This window comes from Furipterus horrens, unplaced genomic scaffold (assembly GCF_987537825.1).
Source record: "Furipterus horrens unplaced genomic scaffold, mFurHor1.1.pri manual_scaffold_7, whole genome shotgun sequence".
NCBI lineage: Eukaryota > Metazoa > Chordata > Mammalia > Chiroptera > Furipteridae > Furipterus > Furipterus horrens.
Window position 1 is genome coordinate 138197252 of NW_028327177.1, and position 24111 is coordinate 138221362.

General features: G+C 51.7%; 2 protein-coding genes across 2 annotated transcripts in view; one reads left to right on the top strand and one right to left on the bottom strand.

The window, feature by feature from the left end:
- The window catches only part of FYCO1 (FYVE and coiled-coil domain autophagy adaptor 1), a 68021-nt gene continuing 43910 nt past the window's right edge, over window positions 1–24111 (bottom strand). Inside the window, exons 15-18 of the mRNA XM_090284630.1 lie at window positions 13251–13346; window positions 6566–6776; window positions 3178–3287; window positions 1–1329 (exon numbers count right to left, since the gene is read on the bottom strand). Coding sequence (XP_090140756.1) covers window positions 1254–1329; window positions 3178–3287; window positions 6566–6776; window positions 13251–13346 — 493 coding nt within the window. The 3' untranslated portion in view covers window positions 1–1253. The remainder of the gene's footprint in view (window positions 1330–3177; window positions 3288–6565; window positions 6777–13250; window positions 13347–24111) is intronic.
- On the top strand, window positions 18730–23720 carry CXCR6 (C-X-C motif chemokine receptor 6). Its single transcript, XM_090283060.1, has 2 exons — window positions 18730–18891; window positions 21880–23720. The coding sequence occupies exon 2, from the start codon at window positions 21901–21903 to the stop codon at window positions 22927–22929; it is 1029 nt and encodes a 342-aa protein (XP_090139186.1). The 5' UTR covers window positions 18730–18891; window positions 21880–21900; the 3' UTR covers window positions 22930–23720.

Here is a 24111-nt window from a genome sequence, read left to right on the forward strand (position 1 = left end):
CTTCCCACATCCTGCCCAGTGCTCTCTCCCCCCAACCCCTGGCCAAAGGCAGCTGGCCTCTGAACAGGCACAGAGAGGCCATCAGAATGACTCTCTGTGGTGGGGAAAGGGCCAGAGAACAGAAAGATCACCTCCTTTCTGTCCATGAAAAGGAGACAGGATTCATCTGCCCGCAAGGAAGGGGGCTCCTGGTTGCCAGGTAGAGGCTGAGCAGCAGGAAGTAGAAAGATAGGGTGCTGGGGAATCGGCCTGCGGGGAGCGGAGACCAGAGGGTGAACGAATGATAGATTCATGACTATGCCTGTTTACACTGAGTTACCAAAGACTTGTTCATCTGAAAGTGGTTCTCGTCCTGATGATGATCACTACTAAGCGTATCTGCAGGTGAAGCCCAAGCCCTTATTTATACAGACAAAGGTCATCAGTTCAAAAGTGGGACCTAAAGGCCATGCCATGATCCTGCCTTTGGGTCATGGCCCTGGCGTCAGCCGGCATTTGGCTTCGGCCAACTGTATACAGACAGCTACTGCAGTCCCTGAGTATGACGGGTTGTTCCCCAATTTACCTTCCGTTCTGATTCTTAGGGTGATACTTTGAACAGCTGAGATGCCTGGGTGGGTGAAGGGCTTTGCTTAGGGACAGAACTGCCCAGACAGAAGGGCCAGGAGGAAGGTGTAGAGGGGGCCCCTCTGGAACTGCTGAGTTCGGGAGCAACCCCGAGCTCACCGGGGCAGAAAGGGACGGGAACATGACGGGGAGAGGTTGGCTGAGATCTTGGAAGGGCCCCTGGACATTCTGACTCTCGCGTCCTGGGAGGAGCCGATGACCTCACGGGATCTGGCAAGGGCATCCCAGCTCATGGTTACTTAGGACGCCTGGGCCCAGGCTGGGCAGAGCAAGGCAACTCGCGCCGTGGGCAGAAGCGGTATCACCGGCGGCCTGTGAAAACCCACAGGAGGCTTGGAACCAACTGTGCCCTCGGAGCGTGTGACCCTTTGGCAGAGCATCCCTTTGACTGTGAGGGCTGTCGGGGCGCCGGCCAATGGAGACGCTGCCTGACCCGGTGCCCCCTGCTCCGGACAACGCCGCTTTGGGGGCAGTGAGGGCCTGTCGCCCGAGGCTGCACAGCTGATCAGCTTTGGAGTGGCTGCTGTTCTGCTGCTGTTGTTTGATTTTAGTGTTCAATGTGACAGGTGAGAAAAATAGTGTTTCTTGTGGGCAAAGTGAAACTATTAAAACCCAGGTGCTTGAGGCTACAGGAAATCACTTCCGTCGTAGATCACGGGCCGGTCAACTGTCAAGTGATAGAACACTTTTTTGGAGACAAACCTAAGGAAACAGAAATGAAAAAGGAGGGTGTGACCCTGACAGCGAGAGGCCGGGGCTGCAGGGGCCTGACTGGCGTGGTGCCGGCTGGCACGGAGAACCTTTCGGGGAGCCCTCTGCTCAGAGGCCTGGGCCCCTCACCCATTCCTGTCTATCCAGCCAAGTTCTCTTCCTGCAAAGCAGCAGGGTGTCTGGGACACTGCCGTGGGCTTTCCTGGGGCTTGCTGCGCCCCACGCTGGCCTCTCCCCTTGCTGCTCTGCAAAGGCCCCGTGGGGCCTGGGTGGTCTGTACTCCGTCGGGGGAGCGGAGTGGACGGAGCAGGTGTTGAGCGGTGAGGTGAGTCCGGCTTTCGTGCTGACTGGGCATCTAAGTCTGCCTCGCCATCCATCTTTGCCAGTAGACTCAACAGGCGAAGGCCAGAGGTGGCCACAGCAGCACCGTCACCTCTCATTTTGACCGGGAGCCGGCCTGGGGCTTAGAGCTGCGCTCTGCTCTCAACATGCTGCGCCTCGGCCTGTCGGCTCAAAGTGAGGCTCAGTGACGTAGTGACAATGCTCACTGCCACTGCAAGGGGATCTGGGGCTCAAGGAAGGCCCACAGAGGACAGAGCAGAGCCTGGGCCTGGCTGACCGCCGCCCTCCCTGAAGGCAGCGCTCTGGACGTGCCGGCGCTGTGCCCCCAGTCCTGCTAACTCAAGCTGTGTTCACGTTCATGGGGGCGTGCAGGAGCCGGGCAGGGCGGGACTCTCGTCCCCCCAACCTCTCTGCCGGCGGATGCCCGTGGCCACCAGCCCCGGGAGTTCCAGGCCTGGCAGTGGTGAGGCATGGCACAGCTTTCCCCTAGAGTGTCCTAGCAAGTCATTCTGCTAAAAACCCAAGTGCACTGGGAAGGGTGCCCACGTGGGGGGATGCGGCCACTAGCTTCGGCCACCACTCAGAGGAGATGTGGCTGGGTGCTGAGAAGGCAGGGCTCAGACAAGAGGCAGCCCCAATTAAGGGCTTAGGCTGGAGCCAGAAGACATCAAAGGGACAGGTGCCAGTAACCTCGAGCTCCCTGTCTCAGGTCCCCACGCGCTCTGGCCTATGGCAGACGCCCATCCAACGTTGCCTCTCTCCCACTTCCTCCCTTGGCCTCGCCGCCCACTCCCCGCCTCCCAGTCCTCCCGCCCCCAAGCCCTGCCCTGCCATCCCAGACCTGGACCTGGTGCCTTGACACGGCACTGCCCAGACGGCACACAACGCTCCTGCTCCCTGGCAAGAAGGGCAGGCTTCACTTCACGGTGCTAGTCCTGTTCGTCCCTAGCTTCAGCCCTCGTTCTTTCACTCCTCTCTCTCGCGTTCATCAACCTGTCCACCCCCCTCCTCACTGCCCTCCACGTCGACCCTTCCACTGTGTTTACGAGCCTTCTTTTGGGCCGGACAGTGGGAACCGGGACGTCACGGAGAGGCAGGAGAGTGTGCCGTTGGGTCCAGAGTCCGGAGCCAGGCCACCTGTGTTCAAATCTGGTGTGTGACTTGGGAAAGTCACTCTTTCACCCGTCTGGCTCTCAGCTCCTCAGCAGTGACATGAGGAGAAAGGGGGTCCCCTTTACACGGGGGCGCTGTGGGGCGTAAGTGAGTTAACAAGTGTGGAGGGCGGAGAACACACCCAACACACACTACACCCGCAAGTGTGAGAGCTTGTGTATTATCACCTTGATAACAGACAACGAAGCCCCATAGCAGAGGGCTCTAAAATCAAAGAACTACTAATAGTAAATTAATGATAATTAAATAATCTGCTCTGAATGGCCACCTCTGTTCTTGAGACCCGGTGGCGGATGCGGATGCTGATGACCGAGGAGGCCCTACCTGGAAAAGGTGTTGTCGAAGATAAGCATGTAGACGCCTGGCGTGCGGACCTTGAGCTGGCCCTGGATGTTCTCCTTGTGGGAATTGCATCGGGTCATGGGAATGAGGACCTGGGGGGCAAAGCAGAGAGAAAAAGCATCACAGAGGCTGCAAGGGCCCCAAGGACCCCCCGGGAAGATCCTTTACTTGGGTGAGGAAACTGAGGCCCAGCCCTGTCTGAGGCCAGAGCTGAGCTGGGCTGCGGTCAGCGCCCAGGAGTGGTGGGGTGCCTTCCACATGCCGTGGGCTTGTCGGTAACTGGCAGCAGGGCGCAGGTACGAATTTCATCCAGAATCAAGAACGGGTCACCACCCCGAAGGAGTGGTCCCCCAGCCTCCCCTGACCATGGCCAGGGCCAGAGCGCCCCATCCTCTGGAGAGCAGTCCCTTTCTGGCTTTAGGAAGCTGGGGCTTATTCTAGTTAAGTCCATCTGTCCGGCTGTGTCCTGGTGGCCCCAGTTTTACACAAAACAACAGCTTTCAAACACTGGGCATTAGGCGATGAAGGACAGCGATCTCTGAGAGGACAAGGTGAGGCTGACAACTGCCTTAGCTCACTGCTTTGAGGGGAAAAGGAAACACCCACGAGCCAGGACACACGAAAACAAACAGGAAAAGGCTGTACTCAGACCTCGCCTCGCCCATCATCACATTAAACGTAAATGGTCTGAACATCCCAATCAAGAGGCAGGGAGCATCAGGTTGGATAAAAGCGAGACCCACACCCATCATGCCTATAAAATATGCAAATTAAATGTAAAGATGCGAAGAGGTGAAAAGTACAAGGAGACAAAAAGATGTATCATGCTAGCACCAGCCAAAAGAAAGCTGGATTGACTATATTAATATCAAAGTAAATGTTATATTAAAGAATATGACCAGGGATAATTTGATAATTAATAAAAGATGTAAATTCATCAAGAAGACATAACAATCCTACACATTTATGCTCCTGATGACAGAACCTCAAAACACACGAAGGAAAAATGGCAGAATTACAAGGAGAAATAGAATAAATTCACAACTATAGTTGGATATGTCAGTATTTTTCAATAATTGAGGGAATAAGTAGCCAGGAACTCCATACGGAAACAGAAGACTTGAATAACACTATCAACTAACTCGATCTAACTGATGGTTACAGAACAGTCCCCCCCAAAACAGCAGAACACACATTCTTTTCAAATGCACTTGGAACGTTCACCAGGTGGGTCATACTCTACCAGGCTGTTACAAAGAACTTACATTTAAAAGAATTCAAGTTACAGGAAGTGCCTCCTGACAATGGAATTAAATTAAAAATCAAGAGCAGATCTCCACAAAATCCCCAAATATTTGGAATCTAAATCACACCCTTCTAAATAACACATGTGTCAAGGAGGAATCAAAAGAGAGGTCCCAAAGGCCCGGGAGGGAGCCAGGACAGGGTGCGTCCCTGATACCATAGTACACCCGCTCCGGCTGGAAGCTGGTGGTGGTGAGGGAGGAGGACGGGCCCAAGATTAACCCAGAGGGGACACAGAGATGCATGAGGACCTACTACGTGTGTGCTCTGTGGCAGCCACTTTTGCACACTGTCTCATTAAGTTCCCTGATGTCCGATAATATTCTAATTCCACCAGGAGCTGAGAATCCTAGGAAGCTGAGTGGTGTGCCAGAAATAGGTTCCCCAGGCTGGCATCTGTTGGGGACCTCAGGCAGAAATAACAACCTCCGCCCACAGCTGGCTGGTGCCAGTGGTCCTGGGAAGGCCGAGGAGCCTCTGAGCACCCAGCCCCCTCACTCTGTCGATGGGCTCCCTCTGCCCCCTGGCACCCGCTGTGGTGGGGAAGACAATGTGGTCATTGTCGGAGAGGCACCTGGAAGCCAGAGATGAGGGCAGCTCCTCCAGGCCCCTGGGCTGATTCCTGGCAGGAACGCTCACAGGTGTCCCAGGGCCATGAGGATTTGGCTGGCGAGGGACGGAGCAAGGGGAAAGCCCCATGGCGCAGCCATGTGTGTGCAGGTGGAATGGTAAAGACCTGGACACCTGCTTCAGTCCCCCTCCTCCATCCCTTCTGGCCACAGACACCCACCAGTATCTGGCCTGGGCGGGTGCAGTGCTGGGTGACTGGTGGGCCTCGGGAACAGCAGGGTGAACAGCGAAGGCGCTGGTGGGTGCTCTTGGCGGCGCAGCCGCGTGAGGAGGAGCTGATATGTGCAACAGGTTCATTGCAGCTCAACCAACGGCCCAGGCAAGCCACTCTGCATCTCCCACAGAGTGACACCACTCTCCTCGTGCACGGTCAGCAGGTGACCCCGAGTCCACTCTCAGACCTCACGCCCTAGGACCTCCCAGCTAGGCCCTCAGGCAGGAAGGGCCCCAAGGCTAGGTAGGTGGCGCAGTGCTCAGCCCCCAAAAGGAAGAGAGGGCAGAGCAATGCTCAGATCAGAAGGAACATGAGACTCCAATAAGCAAGGCCAACTCAGGGGGGCTAGAGTGACGTTTTAGGGGTGAACGGAAGAGCACAGAAATGACAAGCGATCTCTACAGTGAACTGGGCAGGGGTGGCAGGAGGGCAAACCCACACGTTGCTTCACGTGGAAGCAGCACAGGAGCAGTGAGTGGCCTGCTGCGTGGGAACCGAGACCGGCCTGGTGCTCCTGCGGCTCAGGGGCCTTCCCACGCTGCCCGTGAGCACCCCACAGCCCCCAGCGGGCCACACGCACGAGGGATAAATGGATACCGTCTTGTTTCATGGTTTCAAATTGCTCTTCTGTGTCCTGACTCTTGTCATTTTGCAAAATGGAGATTTGAGCAAACATATTAAGGGCCTGGGCTCCTTCCCAAGCTCCTGTCCAGTGTCTGACCGCGTTCACCGTTCCCTCCACTCGGTGAGTCAGACGGAATTCGGGTTCCCACCCAAACCAGCTCTCATGCATCGTGCCCTGCACCCTCTCCCTCTTTCTCCCTGCGGAGGGGCAGGCACGGGTTCTGACCGCCCTACACTCAATCAGCCGGCACGGGTCCCGCTCACCGGCCTCTGTTCCGGCTTCCACCCCAATTCTGCACACGGACCTCCTCGCCTCAGTCCAGCCCGGTGGTTCTCCGTGGCTGCTCACTGGAATCACCCAGGGAGCGCCCCCTGCCACCCTGATTTGGTGGTCTGCGGCATGGCCTCAGCTGTCAGCTTAAAAACACTCCCAGGTGCTCTCCTGCCCTCATTTCCCTCGGAGTCTCTTTCACAGCTGGGGCCCAGAACATTTCAAGAAAGGCCTGCCCAGCAGAAAGCAGAACAGCCACGGCACTGAGGTGGGAAGGGCCTGCCCAGGCGTCCTGGCGTGTGAGCCTGGCAGGGAGCGGGCCTTACCTTGCACTGATCCAGCGGCGTGTCCTCTGCCTCCTGGAAGACCACGCTGAAGGAGACACTCTTGGGGTCGGAGGAGAAGACCCAGCTGATGGTGAGGCCCGCCTCGGCCACGGTGATGGGGATGAGGCTGTAGGTATTGGACCGCACAAACAGCTCCCTGTTGCCCTCCCCGAAGTTGGCGATCTCTTCCACGGTGAAGGGTACTTTTATCCTAGAAAAGCAAATGCAGAGAGGGACCTGATCAAACTGGGTAAAAGTCGCCTTTGCTGGTCGGATTGGCTGTGGATTGGCTGTGGTTCAGAGGTGGCCAGAAAGACGAAGCTCTTGGGGGGATAAGCCCTGGGTAACCTTTTCAGTTTGATGTGAGCCCATTTGTTTTTCTTTTGTTTCCCTCGCCTGAGGAAACATACCAGAGAAAATGTTAGTAAGAGAAATGTCCGAGATTTTATTGCCTATGTTTTCTTCTAGGATATTTTGTGGCATCGAGTCTTATATTTAAGGCTTTAACCCATTCTAAGTTTATTCTTATGTATGTTGTAAGAAGGTGGTCTAGTTTCATTTTTTTGCATATATCTGTCCAATTCTCCGAACACCATTTATTGAATAAACTCTCTTTACCCCACTGAATATTCTTGCCTCTTTATCAAATATTAATTGACCACACAGGTGTGGGTTTATTTCTGGGCTATTCTGTTTCATTGATTTATGCTTGTTTTTATGGCAGTACATGCCGTTTTGATGACAACAGCCTTATAGTTTGATATCAGGTAGCGTGATTCCTCCAATTTTGTTGTTCTTTCTCAAGATTGCTGTGGCTATTTAAGGTCTTTTGGAGGTCCACATAAATACTCGGATTATTTGTTCTAGTTTTGTGAAATACACTGCTGGTATCTTGATAGGAATTGAGCTGAATCTGTAGATTGCTTTGGGTAGGACGGCTATTTTAACAGTGTTGATTCTTCCTATCCAAGGACACAGTATGTGCTTCCATTTATTGTATTTGCTTCAATTTCTTTCTTCAGTGTCTTCTAATTCTGAGTACAGATCTTTTTCCCTCCTTGGTTACATTTATTCCTAGGTATTTGATTTTTTGATGCAACTGTAAGGGAGGCTGTTTTCTTAGTTTCCCTTTCTTATAGTTCATTACTGGAGTCTAAAAATGCAACCAACTGCTGGAGATTTACTTTGTATCCTGTTACTTTACTGAATTTATTTATCAGCTCCAATATTCTTTGTTGGAATCTGTAGGGTTCTCTATGTACAGTATCATGTAATCTACAAATAATAACAGTTTTACTTCTTCCTTTATAATTTGGATACCTTTTATTTCTTCTTCTTACCTGACTACTGTGGCTAGGACTTCTGGCATTATGCTGAATAAGAGGTGAAAGTGGAACCCTCTGTCATGTTCCTGATCTGAAGGGAAATGCTTTTACTGGGTTGGCCAAAAAGTTCACTTAGTTCTTCTGTACAATGGTTCTGGTAAGTACTTAGTTGTCTTTAACTTCATGTGAAACAATTTTGTTCAATTGCATAGTGACAGCTGTCATATCAGCGTGCATTAAAAAAAAACTTATCCAAACTGGTGAATTTTTGTGCAGCCATTTTAATATTGAAGATGGAAGAATATACACAGCATATTAGGCTTCATTATTTCAAGAAAGGTAAAAACGCAACTGGAACACAAAAAAAGACTTGTGCTGTGTATGGAGAAGGTGCTGTGACTGATCAAATGTGTCAGAAGTGGTTTGTGGAGTTTTTTGGTACTACTGACATCTTAGTCAAGTAATTCTTTGCTGTGGGGCTGTCTGATGCATTGGAAGATGTTTAGCAGCCCCCTGGCCTCTGCCCACTAGAAGCCAATAGCGGGAGACAGCCCACATACTCAAAATATCCCAATCAATAGTTATTGGTAAAAATGAAAAACGCGTCTTTTATTTTACAGAAAACACTACATGAACTTTTTGGCCGACCTAACAGTTTTTCCCCATTGAGCATGATGTCAGTCAGCATGGTCACATATGACCTTTAACATGTTGAGATACGTTCCCACTGTCCTGCTTTGACAAGTTTTATCATAAATGGGTGCTGGGTTTTGTAAAAAGCTTTTTCTGGCCCTCCCCAGCATAGCTCAGTTGGTTGAGTGTCATTCTGCAAAGCAAAAGTTTGCCAGTTCAATTCCTGGTCAAGGCACACGCCTGGGTAGCAGGCTCGGTCCCCGGGTAGGGGTGTGTGATAGGCAGCTGATGGATATTTCTCTGACACGTCACTGTTTCTCTCCCTCTTTCTTCCTCCCTTCCCCACTCTCTAAAAATAAATAAAATCCTAGAAAAAAAAATAGCCTTTTCTGCATCTATTGATAAAATCATATAATTTCCCCCCCTAATTTTATATGGTGTATTACGTTAACTGATCTGTGAATACTGTTAACAACCTTGTAATCCAGGAATAAATCCTACCTGATCACGGTGTATGATCTTTTTAATGTGTTGCTGGATTCGGTTTGCTAATATTTTGTTGAGGATTTTTGCATCTATGTTCATCAGGGATACTAGCCTATAATTTTTTTCTTTTGTAGTGTCTTTATCTGGTTTCGGTATTAGGATAATGCTGGCCTTGTAAAATGAGATCAGTAGTCTTCCCCCCTCTTTAATTTTTTAAAATTAAAAAATTTTAATTTTAATTTTAATCCACTGGTTTAGCTCAGTGGATTGAGCGTCGGCCTGCGAGCTAAGTGTCGCTGGTTCGATCTTCCAGTCAGGGCACATCAGAGAAGGAAAACTCTGACTCCAAAAAAACCTCCGCTGCCTTGCAGCATACCTCTTCAGGGGAAAGGCTAAGGGAGTAAACCCCGACAGAAAATCCGGAGCCGGAGTCCCTAAGGCGGTTTGACATTGTAGTCAACACCGGCAACTCCTGCGGCGCACCTGAACCCAAGCTGTATCGACTCCATCTTTCCCTTGGACCCTTCAGCTGCGAAGAGAGGGGGGGTCTGCTGCATGGGCAACAGCAGACCCTCCATATTACCCTGCCCAGGCTCTGTAGCTTCAGCGTCATCACAAGATGTCGATTCAACACGGGAGGAGACAGATACCATGTCACTCCTGAGTCGGACTGCACAGCCATTCTCGGCGGTGCAGATAGACCCTTAAGAAGCTACACCATCGTCTCTCGAGACGGACGGCTGCCGACGACGGAATTTTTTAAAATAGCTTGAGAAGGAGAGGCGTTAGTTTTCCTTGGAATGTTCGGCAAAATTCACGTGTGAGGCCAGCAGTTTCGCAGGCCCAAAGAGACCAAGGCTTGGCTGTGTGAACGGAGGGCTCCGCACCAGAGGGGCCGGTGAGGAAACATGGACCACGTCCTAGAGTCACACATCTCACTCTGTCCCAGCTTCTGTCTCTCCCATGGGGAGGAGGCACTGGCCAGGCCTGGGGGCAGGTAGGGGCAGTGGCCCCCGACCCAGAGCCCAGGCCGATGACTCCTCTGCAGGATGTGACCTCTGCAGTGTGGGGCAACAGGGAGTCCGGAGGTGGGGCTACTGCGTCCCCCCAGGCTGTTCTTAGGAGCTGAGTGCTCCTCTCAAGAAAAGACAGCACTGCGGCGTGATAAGGACCCGGCACAGGGACCCTGGCGGCCGACCCTCCAGCTCTCTCCTGATCCACGAAGTTCAGGGTCTCCTCACAGGACTTGAGTTCCTCCTTCATCCCTCTGCCGGACCCCAGGGTAAGTGTCTGCAAGAGATTTTGTGTGTGGACCTTTGAGAGGGCAACTGAGTCTCTAGAAGAATCTTGTCTCTCTCCCTGGTGGACAGAAGCCCCATTGATTTTCAAAGCCAGATGTTACATGGGCACCTCTCCTGGGCTCTGGTGCCCTGGGCTGGGGCGCCCAGTGGAGGGTTGAGACCCCTCACTCCGCAGGGGGACCCCTGCAGCTGGACACCCCTCTGGCATCTCAGCCCTGCCCGTGGGAGTGGGTCAGCCCTTTTCGAGTCTCTGCCCCTTCTACCGGTCTTTGATGTGGCTACTTCTGTAAATCCCTGGATATATGACTTCTGTTAAGCTACCCATCAGTTGATTATTCGGGTTGAGTGTTCCATATTTTAGCTATAATTCCAGTTTGCTCTTGGGAGGATGTGAGTGTAATTCCCACCCACTCCACCGCCATCTTGGATCCGCTCCCTAGACTCCCTTTAACGCAGGGCTGGCATGATGGCCTCGGGGAGAAAGACTTCTTAGGGCTGTGTTCCTGGGTCTAACTCTCCAGCGGCGGGTAAGAGCCTCTTCCAGAAGGTTGCCGGGTTTAGTGGCAGTGGGTTCCTCTGCAGGACCCAGAGGGGAGGGGACGAATGAGGTGTGGAACCCCACGGACCTGGCTCTGGCACCTGCCTCACTTCTTACTGCCACAGGGCTGACCCTCCCTCAAGCCCCAGTCTCCTCGTTTGCCAACAGCCCGTCATGCCTGCCTCCAGACTGGTGGGGAACGACACGCGAGGACACACTTAATGGGCCGTCTCCCTGAAACTGCCCGGATTCCTTGAGTGGCGCCCACCCTGTGCTGAGCAACTCCAGAGGCAGCCAGCATGCTAGCTTAGGGCTAACAGTTTAGGAGGGGTGTGGGCTGGCGCCAGTCTTAATTGCTGCACTGTGCCTTTTCTGGAGATAAGGTGTTCCCGTCCTCCTTGCCGTGGGGGAAACTGAAGCTCAGAGGCCAGGTGACTTGCCCAAGGCTGTTGAGCAAGGGCCGGTGCTGAGTTCTGCCCGCCCTCAGAGCTGTGGGGAGGGAGGGACACACTCCCCACAGCTGTGCTCAGGAGAAGACTCGGCAGGGACTTAAAAACCCACACGCCCTACAGAACAGCTCGGATCTAAGTCATTCACCTCTGTGAACATTTAATTCCATAAAACATGTTTCCATGTGTTAAGCTTTATTTCTAATTATGTATAAAGGCCGTTGCCAACATTTGTATATTTCAGAGAATCTGAGAGTAGGTAGAGGGATTCATTGTGGAAAAGAGGTTTTTCCTGTACCATGAAATGTTAGTGTATCACGTGTGCCCATGAAATGTTAGTGTATCACCACGTGTGCAGTCGCTAGTTGACAGAACGCCCCAAGGCGGGCTCATCTTATAATTTTATGTTCCATAATTTTCCCCTTGCATCATCCTTTGGATGGTACCTTTAGTCTTTTTAACCTTTCTACACACCATATTTTCAGTAAAGAACAACTCCCAGTCTCTCCAAAGAAGATGGTAATAAAAAAACAAATCAAGGCTTAGCTATCACTACTCGAATATAATCTTAAAGAAAAGCCTGCGTCCAGAGTTCTCACATCACAAATGTAAATCCTATTGGTCTCCCTTCTGTGCCTTTGACCCTCCACAGCTGAGCTCCACAGGGCAGCCAGAGTGGCCCTTTTTCAGGTATAAATTAGATGAGGTCACTCTTCTGTTCCCCACCTAACTCAGGGGCTCCTATTTCCCTCAGATTCAAAAACCAAAGTCCCTACAATGGCCAGTGAGGTCCGCCGTGATGCGCTTCCCCTGTTCCCTCTCTGACTAGGTCTCCTTCACTGTCTGCGTCAGCCTCACAGGCCCTCTCCCTAGTCCTTGAACATGCCAGCGCCCGCCTGCCCCAGGGCCTTTGCACTGCTTTCTCTGCCTGAATGCTGCTCCCTCATATATCCGCATGGCAACTCCGCCAAGTCTTACCTTCTTAGCATCACTCTGTCTAAAATGGCTATCTCCCCGGCCTCGTCTCCTGCTCTTTGTTTCTCTGCCATAGCCAGCACTACCCAGTAACACACTATTTAATTTAGTTACTCACGCTTGTCTGGCAAGCCCTCCCAGACCAGACACCGCACGAGGGCAGGGGTCCTTCCCTGTGCTGCTCACTGACGTACCCTAAGGACTTAGAAGAGTGCCTGGCATGCGGGAGGTGCCAAATTGCTACTGGTGAACAAGTGACTGGATCTATCCAGTGACTGTCACGCAGTCACACAGTCACTGAACACAGCACTGGAGAAAATGATTGCAATGGGAAAACACTCAGGTGATATTAAGTTTTAAAAGATTGCAAAATACAATGTAGGTTATTGGCGCGTGTTAAAAATTATGTATATATATACAGAAAGACTAGATTTACTTATCTCTATTTTCCTAATTTTCTACAATGAAAACATTGCTTTAATGGTAAGAAAACAAAACAAAGTTATTTTCAAAACAGTAGACTACAGGGCATCCCTGTGGGAGAGGGATGGATATAAAGGGGCGCAGTGAACTTTTAGGGGTGATGGACCTGGTCTGTATCTTCATCGTCAGTGGTCCTATGGGGCCAAATCACCTTTCTTTCCTAGACTTAGGTTTTCTCTTTGGCAGAAATGGGGAGCAGAGCTGGCTGGGTTTTGAGGTCCCTGAGATCATATGAGCAGCTGGCTGAGCTGGGTGTGGAGCTGAGCAGATGACTGGTGATTATTACACTGTATTCCTTGTCAAAGTCTAAGCATTGCACGCTATAAAGAGTTTCATTATATATAAATTATACCTTAAGAGAGCATCAGCTGAAAGCCACCGCCAGTGCCAAGTCAGAGCCCGCGGGGTGCTGTCCGCCCTGACACTGGGAAGGCCAGGCTCCTCCGCCCCAAAAACAACCCCGTGGGAAGCCCTGCTCAGGGACCCAGAACTTACATCAGCTCTCCGGACTTCAGCAAGCAGATTTCAGCATCCTGCCCCAAAGGCATGTCTTCAGTGTCCTCAGGGGTGAGTGAGGTTGACGTGGTGTCCCTGAAATGTCACAGATGAGAACAGAGAGTCACACATCCTTAAGTACAGTCTTGGAGTCACGTAGCCAACCTCAGACCTCATGGAAACTCCTTCAATCCCAGAGGCCGTGAGAGGGGCCCAGCTACCCTGTGGGCAGGGGGACACTGAGCGAGGGAAGGACCCCAGGGCGGCAGTGATTTTCTGGACATCTTCCCCATGGGTGTGGGGAGGGGAGCATAACAAAAACAGACCACCCCTCATCCCACCCCAGCCACAGACAGGCTGCAGTCACGGGGCAGGGTAGCAGCTGAGGCTAAACTGCCTCCTGCGCCCCAGCTCGGTTGGAAATTTCTGTCCTGCAGAGGTTTGAGGACCACAGCAGAACAAATTTATCCAGGACACTGCATTTTGTCTGGGGGGAATGGGAGGTGGCTGTCCCCTCTAGTGGAGAAAGCGCAAGACCTCCATTCCTTGTGCCTTTCATTGAGAAGGGTACGCATGGGAGATATAAGGTCAAAAAGTTCGTAAATTCATAAATCATCAGTTAGCTTTCAGGCGCCTGGGTTACAGTTGACAGTTACTGTTTACAGATACCAATACAGAGAACACGGTGACCCGTCTGTGTCAGGGTCTGTTAAACATCTTGACGCCACACTGCCATTAGGTACAAGGTTCCATACATTCCTTGCTAGAGATTGTGTATAGTTAACTGAGAGATAAGAAAAGCAGAGCAAGCTCCAAAGCATAGTACACATTCTTTAAGTCCAATTCCCATGGGAACCCTCTGAGTGGCCTTCAGTCTTGTCTGCCGCAAAGCCTTTTGATTTTCCGCTGAGACTTTAAGGCTTCCCGGGGCGGGGTGGGGGGCTGCCTGGCTCACGGCTTGGGCTATGATTCCCGAAACCACAAGGAACGGTCCCCCACAAGTAGCGCCATGCATGGATCTTGTCTTCTCAGCCCGCTCTGGCCCATCTCGGGGAACAAGGACAGGCACCCAGAGCTAATGGGGCAGGAAACTGCGTGGGCCAAGAGGGAGGCTGTGGGACAGTGTCATGGATGAAGGGGTCAGACTGAAGCCACATCTTGCCCTTACAACCCACTCTCGGCTGTGCGGAGAGCCAGCAGGGAGGGCCACCTGGCCACACAGACATCCTGTGGTCCCCACTGTGTGCTCGGTGGGAGCCGGTGCCAGGGGAGGGGAGCACCACGTATTCTCTTAGAAAGTCACAGCGCGCTTTATATGTTGTTTTTTAGAGGTTTTCTTTCTTTTTAGAGAGGAGGAGGGAGAAAGAAAGGGAGAGAAACATTAATCAGCTGCTTCTTGAACTCCCCCTGACTGGGGTCCAAACCTGCGACCCAGGAATGTGTCCTGACCAGGAACCAAACAAGCGACCTTTTGCTTTACGGGACAACGCCCAACAGAGCCACCCGGGCAGGGCCGTCCCAGCACACCTTAAGTAGTCATTGTCAATTCAAGGCTCTGAGGAGCCCCGCCGCAAAGTCATCTATTACATTTTAACTCTACCGTTTCTATATTTCTTTGATGATGGAACACTTTTAACATCTGACAAGTCAAGAAAGGAATCGGGAACAAATCTGTGGAGAAGACCCTGAGCCACACATGAAGTGGCAGGTGTGGGTTAGCAGACCCACTCCTGAGGACAGACTGTGCTATTTCCTACCAACTTATAAATCCTCTCTGTGCCGGAGGGGGACAGGCATTGCACAGTGGAGGGTGGGGTGGGGTAGGGAAGCGGGTCTCTGTCCTCTCGGGGAATCTGAGCTCAAGACCTGGCTTCATCCAGAAAGCCCGGAGGTCACGCCTGCTCACCACCGGGCCCCGCAGCACCCCTGAGCCACAGAGCTGCCATTTCCCGGCCTGGCTCCTGTCTCTCTACTGCTGGAGTGTTGAGGCCGCTGCTCTCGGGTGCTAGTGTGAGCGGGTGGTGGTAGGGACTGGCACTGGGAGCCTCCAGGGCTGCCTAGGTCATCAGACACCCTCTAGTGCCCAGGTGTCCGGCTGGGGCTGTCTGTGCACAGTTCCCATCAGCCCGTGACACGTGGAATAGTTCAGTTCGTCTTCACAAACACCCTGCGTCTCGAGGGGGCTGCCTCCAGCTGGAGCTCACTGAGGGCAGAGAGGTGGTATAGCTCTTGGGCGCGGGGTGGTGGAGGATCACTTCAAGGTGGCTGCAGTCTTGGTTTTATGACTGATGTGTGACTCTGGTGAGCCCGCTTCTCCTCCAAGACTTCAGTTTTCTCTCCTCCCAGTGGGAGGAGATGGAACCAGACTCCAGGTTCTGCTGACTTGAAAAGACTGTACATTTCAAAGAGCTTGAAGAAGGCCTTTTACTCCACCTGTTGGCCTGAAAAGAGGTGGGCTTGCTCTGGCTGGCAGCTCCCTGCCCTTGGTCTTCTCTGTTCATCCTAAGGAAGGTGCAGCAAGAACATGTTCCAAAGTGCCTGCTGTCACCAAGGGCAAGCCTTGCCACTCGCCGTTCCTTTTCCTCCCGTCGGGTCCCACCTCTGACCTCCCTGCCCACTTTCTTGTCGCTCTTCTAACCACAGCTTCCAGATCCCCCACCTCTCGCCCTGGGACAAACAGAATTATGGAATGTCAGTGCAAGAAGCAGTTAAGAGACAGGGGTCTCAGGGAGAGGAGACAGGTCCCAAGCCACTCAGGCCCACCGCGTTTCATTCGCTTTTATCTTTGTGCGACGCGGAAACACCGTAAACGAGAAAGACAAAGAACACAGTGGAACAAACCCCAGAAACTACAGTCAGGCCTCTCAATCTTCCTACATTTAGGGTAGAGACGTCCTAGCCTATCACTCCCTTTCTCCCTACATCTCCCACCTCTGACCATCACGATGACAGACAGGCCGTGATGGTCTGCTAGCCCAGCGATTCCCTGACCCTGGCCACCACTGGCTGAGGCCCCGCGGGAGGGACCGCAGCGAGGGAGGACGGGCAGCGCTGGCCGTGCACCTGGGTGGGAGGTAATGACTAGGGGCAGTTTTCTTTTCAATAGATTTTCAAATGGCCGGTCACAACCCGTTTTGTGGGCTGTAAATCAATTTAAATAAGTTTGGTCAACATTAAAAACACAGAATAGGAATTATTAATGCGTGTTGTGAGGATAAGTATTGTTTTATGAGGCTCTTGTTTTGATTTTGAGTCCACACATGCCCACACGGAGGTAGTCATGTAAAATGCATCTGAACTATGGGATACAGCAGAAAATGTCCAAGCAGCTAGTTGTGTTAGAAGATGCTGAAGGATTAAAAAATGTGAGAAGACAGGGAACAAAGGGCCACTAGGGGGCAGCCTACCTCCACCAGATTTGTTTCCTTTTGTTCTCACTGAGATGCTTTTCTCAGAAAAGTGAGGCAAACTCACTGCCCACTGGTGACCTGCCATTGCTCCGGCCGGCGGGCCGTGGGGGCTTACTGCTAGCTCTAGCGGCCTCGTACGGATGGCGGCATGTCACGCGTTCCTGCTGAGTGTCTGTGCCCGAGCCTACGGCCGGTCCAGCTGACCTTGTCTTGAGGGACAAACATCTGTGTCATCCTGCTCCACTCTGTGGCCACCTGCCCTGCCCACGGCCAGTGCTCAGTAAGTGTCTAGATCATGTGCCTCGGGCTAAGGTGGTTTTCTGTGTCAAAGGCCTCCAATGGAGGACGTGACCAAGGCTCCAGGTTAGAACCAAGCAGGGGAAACGTGGGAGCGCAGATGGGATGGACACCCAGGCAGTTTCCGGGAAGACGGTCGGGGCTCGAGCCTGCCTGGGAGACGGACGGGTCAGGGTGGGCTCCTCTAGCTTGGTTTCTACAGCTGGACTCTGTAGTATTTCCCTCTCACAAATCAAAATGCCTCGGCCTCTCTTTTGAATGTCATTGCTTTTCAACTTCAGTTTGGCAGATTCCCTTGTGTCGACTGGTTGGGGAAGGAAGGGATGTCCAGAGGGCCCCTGTGGCCGGAGCCTCCTACTGACAAGCTTTCCGAGAGGGCTCCACCCACCCCTCTGCGCGGGTAAGCGCAGCGCAGTTAGGAGTGGTGCCGTGGCCGATGACGCAAGTCCCACAGGCCCCCAGCGCCGCCGTGAACAGGCCCCTGTGCACTGCAGAGGTCTGTGGCCACCCGCCTCACGTGGCTCCTTAAACTCAAATCCACCAAGATTACAAAAAGCTTTTGGTTTCCTTGGTTGCTCCAGCCACACTCCAAGTGCTCAGCAGACACAGGGCATGCCGTCACTGCACGAGGCCCTGCTGAACAGCGCGGCTTGGAAAGCTGGGCCGAGTCACTTTGTGGACCATTCACCGTGGATCGGGGGTGTCCTTTTATTTCACTATTAAAGAAAATTCCCAGTAGTTTTTCTTCTAGTCTTTGATTTCTTTTTGCCTGAGAGAGGAGCAAAGAAGAGCACTTCTGGTACTTTGATTTCTGATTCCCTAAGTGGTAACTACAGTCTCACAGGACATGCAAACCAGCAGGCCCATCCTTGCAACTAACACCTGGGGGTGACGCTGAGCATCCCCGGCTCCAGGCCACCTTCTGGTGAGGCTACTTTCCTGAGGATTTTTAAAAACGTATCCTCCACAGCCCCCTCACCCACCAATGCTTTGCAGTTAGCCTCTTCTGCCAGCAGCAGTAACTGCCTCATCCCGGGTCCTGACCGCTCTGGCTCGAGAACGTCAGGTGTTCAGGGTAAGTGAGCCAGTGTTGTTTCCCAGAAGCGTCAGCATTTCTGGACCGTGGCGACCAGCCAGCACCGACACAGTCAGGGTGTTCAGTATCTCGGGGTTCCCAGAAGCAGAGAGGGCAGCCTCCAGAAACCAGATCATTCAGGCTAAGCGGGGTGGGTGAGCACTGCCTGCGAGGGGTCCAAAGGGTGTGGGATTAGGAGGCGGGGCTGCAGCAGACCACCATCGCCTGGAAAACATCAGTTCATTGGTCTGGCCAGGACAGAGAGCGGGTTTTGTATCCTGGAAGTGCCAGTCATTAGTTGGGTGCAGACGGGGCTTTCGCTGTGAGTACGGTCCTCATGTTCTCCCCTATCACAAGAGGACACTTGCTCTGCAGGGCTGCTGAGACTCAGCGGCTGTCACACTGGAGCTGCATGCATACACAGGACCCAGCCCAGAGCACGGACTTCGCACTGGTCCACACGCAAACTGTCCCAAAGAGACACATGACTAGTGAGTGCAATACCTTTAAGGTACAAATGCCACCTTCAGTGGACTGCCAGAGCCAGACGTACCTACCGCTCCCTTTCAGTTCACAAGTAACAGCTCTCTCGGGCCCTCGCAGAAACGTCAGTCACCAGCCAGGGGGCAGCGAGTTCGTAGTAACAGTGCCACAGCTTCCTATCTTGAACCTGAAGTTACATGGGTGCAGACTGGTCATGTGGATTCTGATCTAGATGATGGGTTGGGTCTCTTCCAATCACCAACCGAGAGTTCTTCAAAACTACTCAGCGGAAACATGGACCACATCACAGAGGGGTAGAGGCAGACCCTGCTGCTGAGCAGAGCTCATCTCTGGAACTGACAAGGCATCTTGGCTGGTGAGTCATTTGTCTTCTTCATAGGCAAGAGCGAGATCTCCGATTCTGGTGTAAATGCCCAGGCGTAGCGGAGAGCGCCGCAGCCCTGGGCTTACCTTCTATCTCTGCAGTGGGCTGCCGAGGGTTAGAGGACTGTGAAAATGACTTAACGTGGTCCTAGACACGCAGTAAGTGCTTGTAAGCCGATGGTCCTGGCGAGGGAAGGCATGATCTGACCCTCCCAAGGAGAGGAGAGTCACTGCGTTTGTTCACTGAACAACCTTCCTGTTTTTGTTGTTCTTGCATTCAATGACAGGCTGCTAGGTCAGAATACGGTTTACTTTCTCGTCACCATATACCACTGTAGAAATTTTGGAAAATATAAGGGAAATAAGTCGCCCCTAATTTCACCAGCCGGAAGCGTACTGGTCACTTCTCTGTTTAAAAAGTCATTGAGTATATGATGGAGAGTCAAAGGGTTCACGGCCCCGCAGAATTGCAGGTACGTGTGTAGATATTTCTGAAGAAAAGGTCTGCAGCTTACATGAGGTTCTCAAAGGGGTGTTTATGATCCAAGGTTAAGAACCATGATCGATTTTACATTCCTTTTTCTCCTATTCACTGTAATAGTAACAGCCGGTACTAAGTTTGTGCCTTCACTCTTCTGAGCAGTTTAATGTATTACATTTTTCAAAATATTCAAAGTACTTCCTAAACTTTAATTATATTATGTTTGAATTCTAACTTATTTTTTTGTTTTATTTTTAGACATTTCCAAAGTTGCATATGTTGCTATTTTTAAAAAATCTTCAGAAATCAACATAGAAGTTTGGTTATAGAAGGGAAATGGTTTTCAGATTTCTAGAAGGGAAAGGAATTTTTAATACTCTTCTCTGCAATAATGGAGATTTGACATTACTCTTAAGGAAAGCAAAGCTGCCTATTTCATATTCTAAATGATGAAAGGAAGTTTTGTCCCCACGTGAAGGAGTAACATACACACACCAGTCATCTGCCCAGCCCAGCCTAGCAGCACGGGAGCTGGTGGCCGATGCCTGCCGGCTGGCCTGTCACCCCAGAGAACTAACACTTGGGGTCCAGGAGCAGGGACTTTTTACTGCGTAGTCTCACCCTTCGAAGGCAAGGTCCTTCCTTGCAGAGAAAGACACTTTGTTCCCAGGAAAGACCAAGGGGCAGCATCAGGGCAGATGCCATTTCCAGTCAGGAAAAGTCTCCAAGTTAATCAGAGAGGAAAGACAGTATTTCCTTTTATGTGCCCTTGTCTGGCCAGCGGTTTTTGACTTTGCTGAAACAAATGCTTGCCTCCTTCCAACTTGAAATATGCAATAAAGATCTGTTTGAGTTTAAAAAGAAAATCTTGAGCCACCAGGAGGGCACAGCACCGGGTCCCTGGAAATAAGCCACTGTGTCCGGTGACTCTGTAGGCCAGTGGCCTGGCACTCCAATGCTGACGCTGCGAAGGGACCCGTGCACATGCCACGGGTCACATCACCTTGTTGTCCTGCCTGCGGTCCTCAGCAGGGTCACAGGTCAACAAGGGTGAAAGGGATGTGCCAGCCTTGAAGGGCTGGGAGCCCCAGACAAGAATGGCAGCTATCTGGGCTTTGCCACAAGCCTCACACTCACAGCAAGGCTCGCCACCGGCCTCTGGCTACCCACCCAGGTGGCATCCCATTTCAACCAGGTCTTCCATTTGTTAAAGGAGACCCCTCAGCCTAAACTGCTAGTCATAAAAGCTAAAGCCATATTTCCTCCGGGTGAAACCTACCTTTTAAGAGATGCCCAAAGCTCTGGCTGGTGTGGCTCAGTGGGTTGGGCATCGTCCTGCAAACTGAAAGGTCACTGGTTCGATTCCAGGTCAGGGCATCTGTGTGGGTTGTGGGCCAGGCCTCTAGTTGGGGGTGTGCAAGAGGCAACCAACTGATGTTTCTCTTTCTCCCTCTCTCTAAAAATAAGTAAACAAAATCTTAAAAAAGAAAAAGAGGTGCCCGGGTGGTGGGCAGGGGAGAGCACTGGGGGGAAATTGGGACACCTGTAATAGAAAAACAATTTTAAAAAGAAATTTAAAAAATAATAACTTTAAAAAAAAAGAAAATAAATATTTCCTTATAAGATGATTTATTAAATAAAGCTTTAAAATGTGTTTAAAGAAAAAAACAAAACGATCCTGAAGGTCAAGGAATCTTCAGGAAACAAGGCTCTGATGGTGGCATGTCGTAACCGGGTCGGGTCAGGTGAGACAGGACAAAGCTGGCGCTGGGCTGAGAGGACAACGCCCCAGTCCCTGGGCAGGAGGTCAGCTCAGCCCAACTGCTGGGCCCATGGGATTTTCTATGCCCTCATTTTCTATCAGTTGTCTTTTAAAATCTATGCAATGACAGCAAGAAGGGCAGGAGGGACAGGCCACTCAGGCAGAAGAGTCCTGGCCACCCCCCACCTACCTTCTGGGTCCAGTCTCCTTGATGGTGGACCCCCTGGAAGTGGGATACGTGCCTTACCTTCCATAATGAGTAGTTCAGGGGTCTAACTGAACAACAAACTGGGCACAGGATGGGTGGGCAAGCACTGGGAGGCGCAGGCAGGGGAAGGCAGGTCTCGCCATGCTGCGCTTCCAAAGGGCACTGTCCCCATCTCACCACAGGTCCCTTTGATCTCAAAGTTAGCACGGGATTTTATGGAATGTGCGTGGTCTCCCAGATGCGTGAGATCCTGAGACTATGAGAACTGATGATGAATTCCTTGTGCCATCTGAGCAATTTCCCTATTGAACTTGGTGTCTCCAGTGTACTAGACAGTAAGGAGCTGAACAGGGATGGGTTTAGGAGATGACTACTTGCCCCCTAAATGGTCTGTGGGAAGGCAGGAGGCGTGAACGCTCAGCCCACATACAATTCCTGTGTTTTGACTCTGTGGGCAACAGCTGTTCTGTGGGAAGGCAGGAGGCGTGAACGCTCAGCCCACATACAATTCCTGTGTTTTGACTCTCAGGTGTTCATCAGAATAGACACCATGGCCGACGAGGACTCTTATGAAGACTATGGGATCTTCAACACTTCTAACAACAGACAGGAGGAGCACCAGCACTTCCTGCAGTTCAGCAAGATCTTTCTGCCCTGCATGTACATGACGGTATTCATCTGTGGCCTGGTGGGGAACTCTCTCGTGCTGGTCATATATATCTTCTACCAGAAGCTGAAGAGCCTGACAGACATGTTCCTGATGAACTTGCCCCTGGCCGACCTGGTGTTTGTCTGCACTCTGCCCTTCTGGACCTACACAAGCATCCATGAATGGGTCTTCGGCAAGATCATGTGCAAAACCGTGCTGGGCATCTATACGCTGAACTTCTACACGTCCATGCTCATCCTCACCTGCATCACTGTGGACCGCTTCATCGCAGTGGTTCAGCCCAACAAGGCCTACAACCAGAAGGCCAAGTGGATGAGCTGGGGCAAGGCCACCTGCCTGTCCATCTGGGGGGTCTCCCTGCTGCTTTCCTTGCCGCAGATCATCTACGGCAAAGTCTATTGCTTGGACAAGTGCATCTGTTATAACCATGATGAGGACACTCGCACTGTGGTTCTTGCCACCCAGATGACCCTGGGGTTCTTCCTGCCACTGCTCACCATGATGGTCTGCTACTCCGTCATAATCAAGACCCTGCTTCAAGCCCGAGGCTTCCGGAAACACAGGTCTCTCAAGATCATCTTCCTGGTGGTGGCTCTGTTCCTGCTGACCCAGACGCCCTTCAGCCTGGTGAAGCTCATCCGCAGCACCCGCTGGGAGTACGAAAGCATGACCAGCTTTCAGTACGCCATCATAGTGACCGAGGCCATCGCCTACCTACGGGTCTGCCTTAACCCTGTGCTCTATGCCTTTGTGGGTCTGAAGTTTCGAAAGAACTTCTGGAAACTTGTGAAGGATACTGGCTGCCTCCCTTACCTGGGAGTCCCCAGCCAGTGGAAGTTTTCAGAAGACACGTCCAAGACACGTTCTACTCCTCCCCACGCGGAGGGCACCAGCATGTTCCAGCTGTAGGCCTTGCGGGGCTTGGAGAAGCTGCCCAGGAACTGGCAGGAGCAGGGCCATGTCCTCTGGACGCGATGAGGAAGGCTTTGTGTATAGCGTGTGCATTTTTACGGAGATATGACCAAATGCTGCAGCTGGCGTGGGACGCTTCCTCTCAGGCATGAACACAACTGTTCTCTCTTTCAACACCCAGGCCTAACGCTTAAAGGGGCGTCTAAAAACTGTCAGGGATTTCCTTCCTCCGTCCCCAAGAATTCTGACACCATCCCTAAAACCCCCGAGTTCTCCATCACTGAGACGAAGAACTGAAGGCTGAGCTGGGGAGCGTGGCCAACAGAGCTGCTGAGGGGTGACACGCCGAGCTCCCAAGTTCAGAAAACAAGTGCTGGCCCCATGGGTCTCAGGCCTCAGTCACCTCACAAATGAGACCAGGTTCTGCCTCACCGCGGAGTTTGACTTTTACATAGGGAGGTGCATTTGTTCTCTGTGATTAATCCTAGAAGGGCCAGCACTAGGGAATAGAATGAATTAGTTGGCTGAGATTTCCAGTGGTCCCCTGGAATTTTCTAGAATGCCAGAAAACTGCACAGCAGAGTTTAAGGCTCTCACGACTCTACGGAGCATTTCGGAGATGGGTTCTTCGGTGGGTCTGCTCATTTTAAAACTGAATTATCCTGCGCTTCTCACACACGTGCACACACAAGTCTTTTATGTATGTATGCAGGCATATATAATTCTTACACACATGTATCAAACAGCATATGATTTTCATGACTAAGAAATAAAACTTTTTAAAAGTCTCCAAGCTACTTTTATCCCTTGGGCACCTTCTACTTTAATGTGGAATGCCTGGAATACATCAAAAGAGATTATTTGCGGGCTCAGCTCAGAGCACATGAAATAAGTTAAAATTGCAAGCCTTCAAGGCACCGCTCGACCAAGAAGTAGAATACACTAGTGAAAACAATCTGCTCCTTCGCTGTGGTTTCCACCCTCCTGCCCAGACTGTGAGGTGCACCTGCTTAGCCTCCGTCATGTCACAGGAGGAGGTAGAGTTTTAAATGTCTTACACTGCTGCGTGTTCATCACATCCTAAAATTATCTACTAAATAGGCTTCAAGTTATCCTTCCGGTTCGTGTGTGACTAACCACCCACCAAAACAGAAGAGCCAGCTGACAGCCCAGGACGTG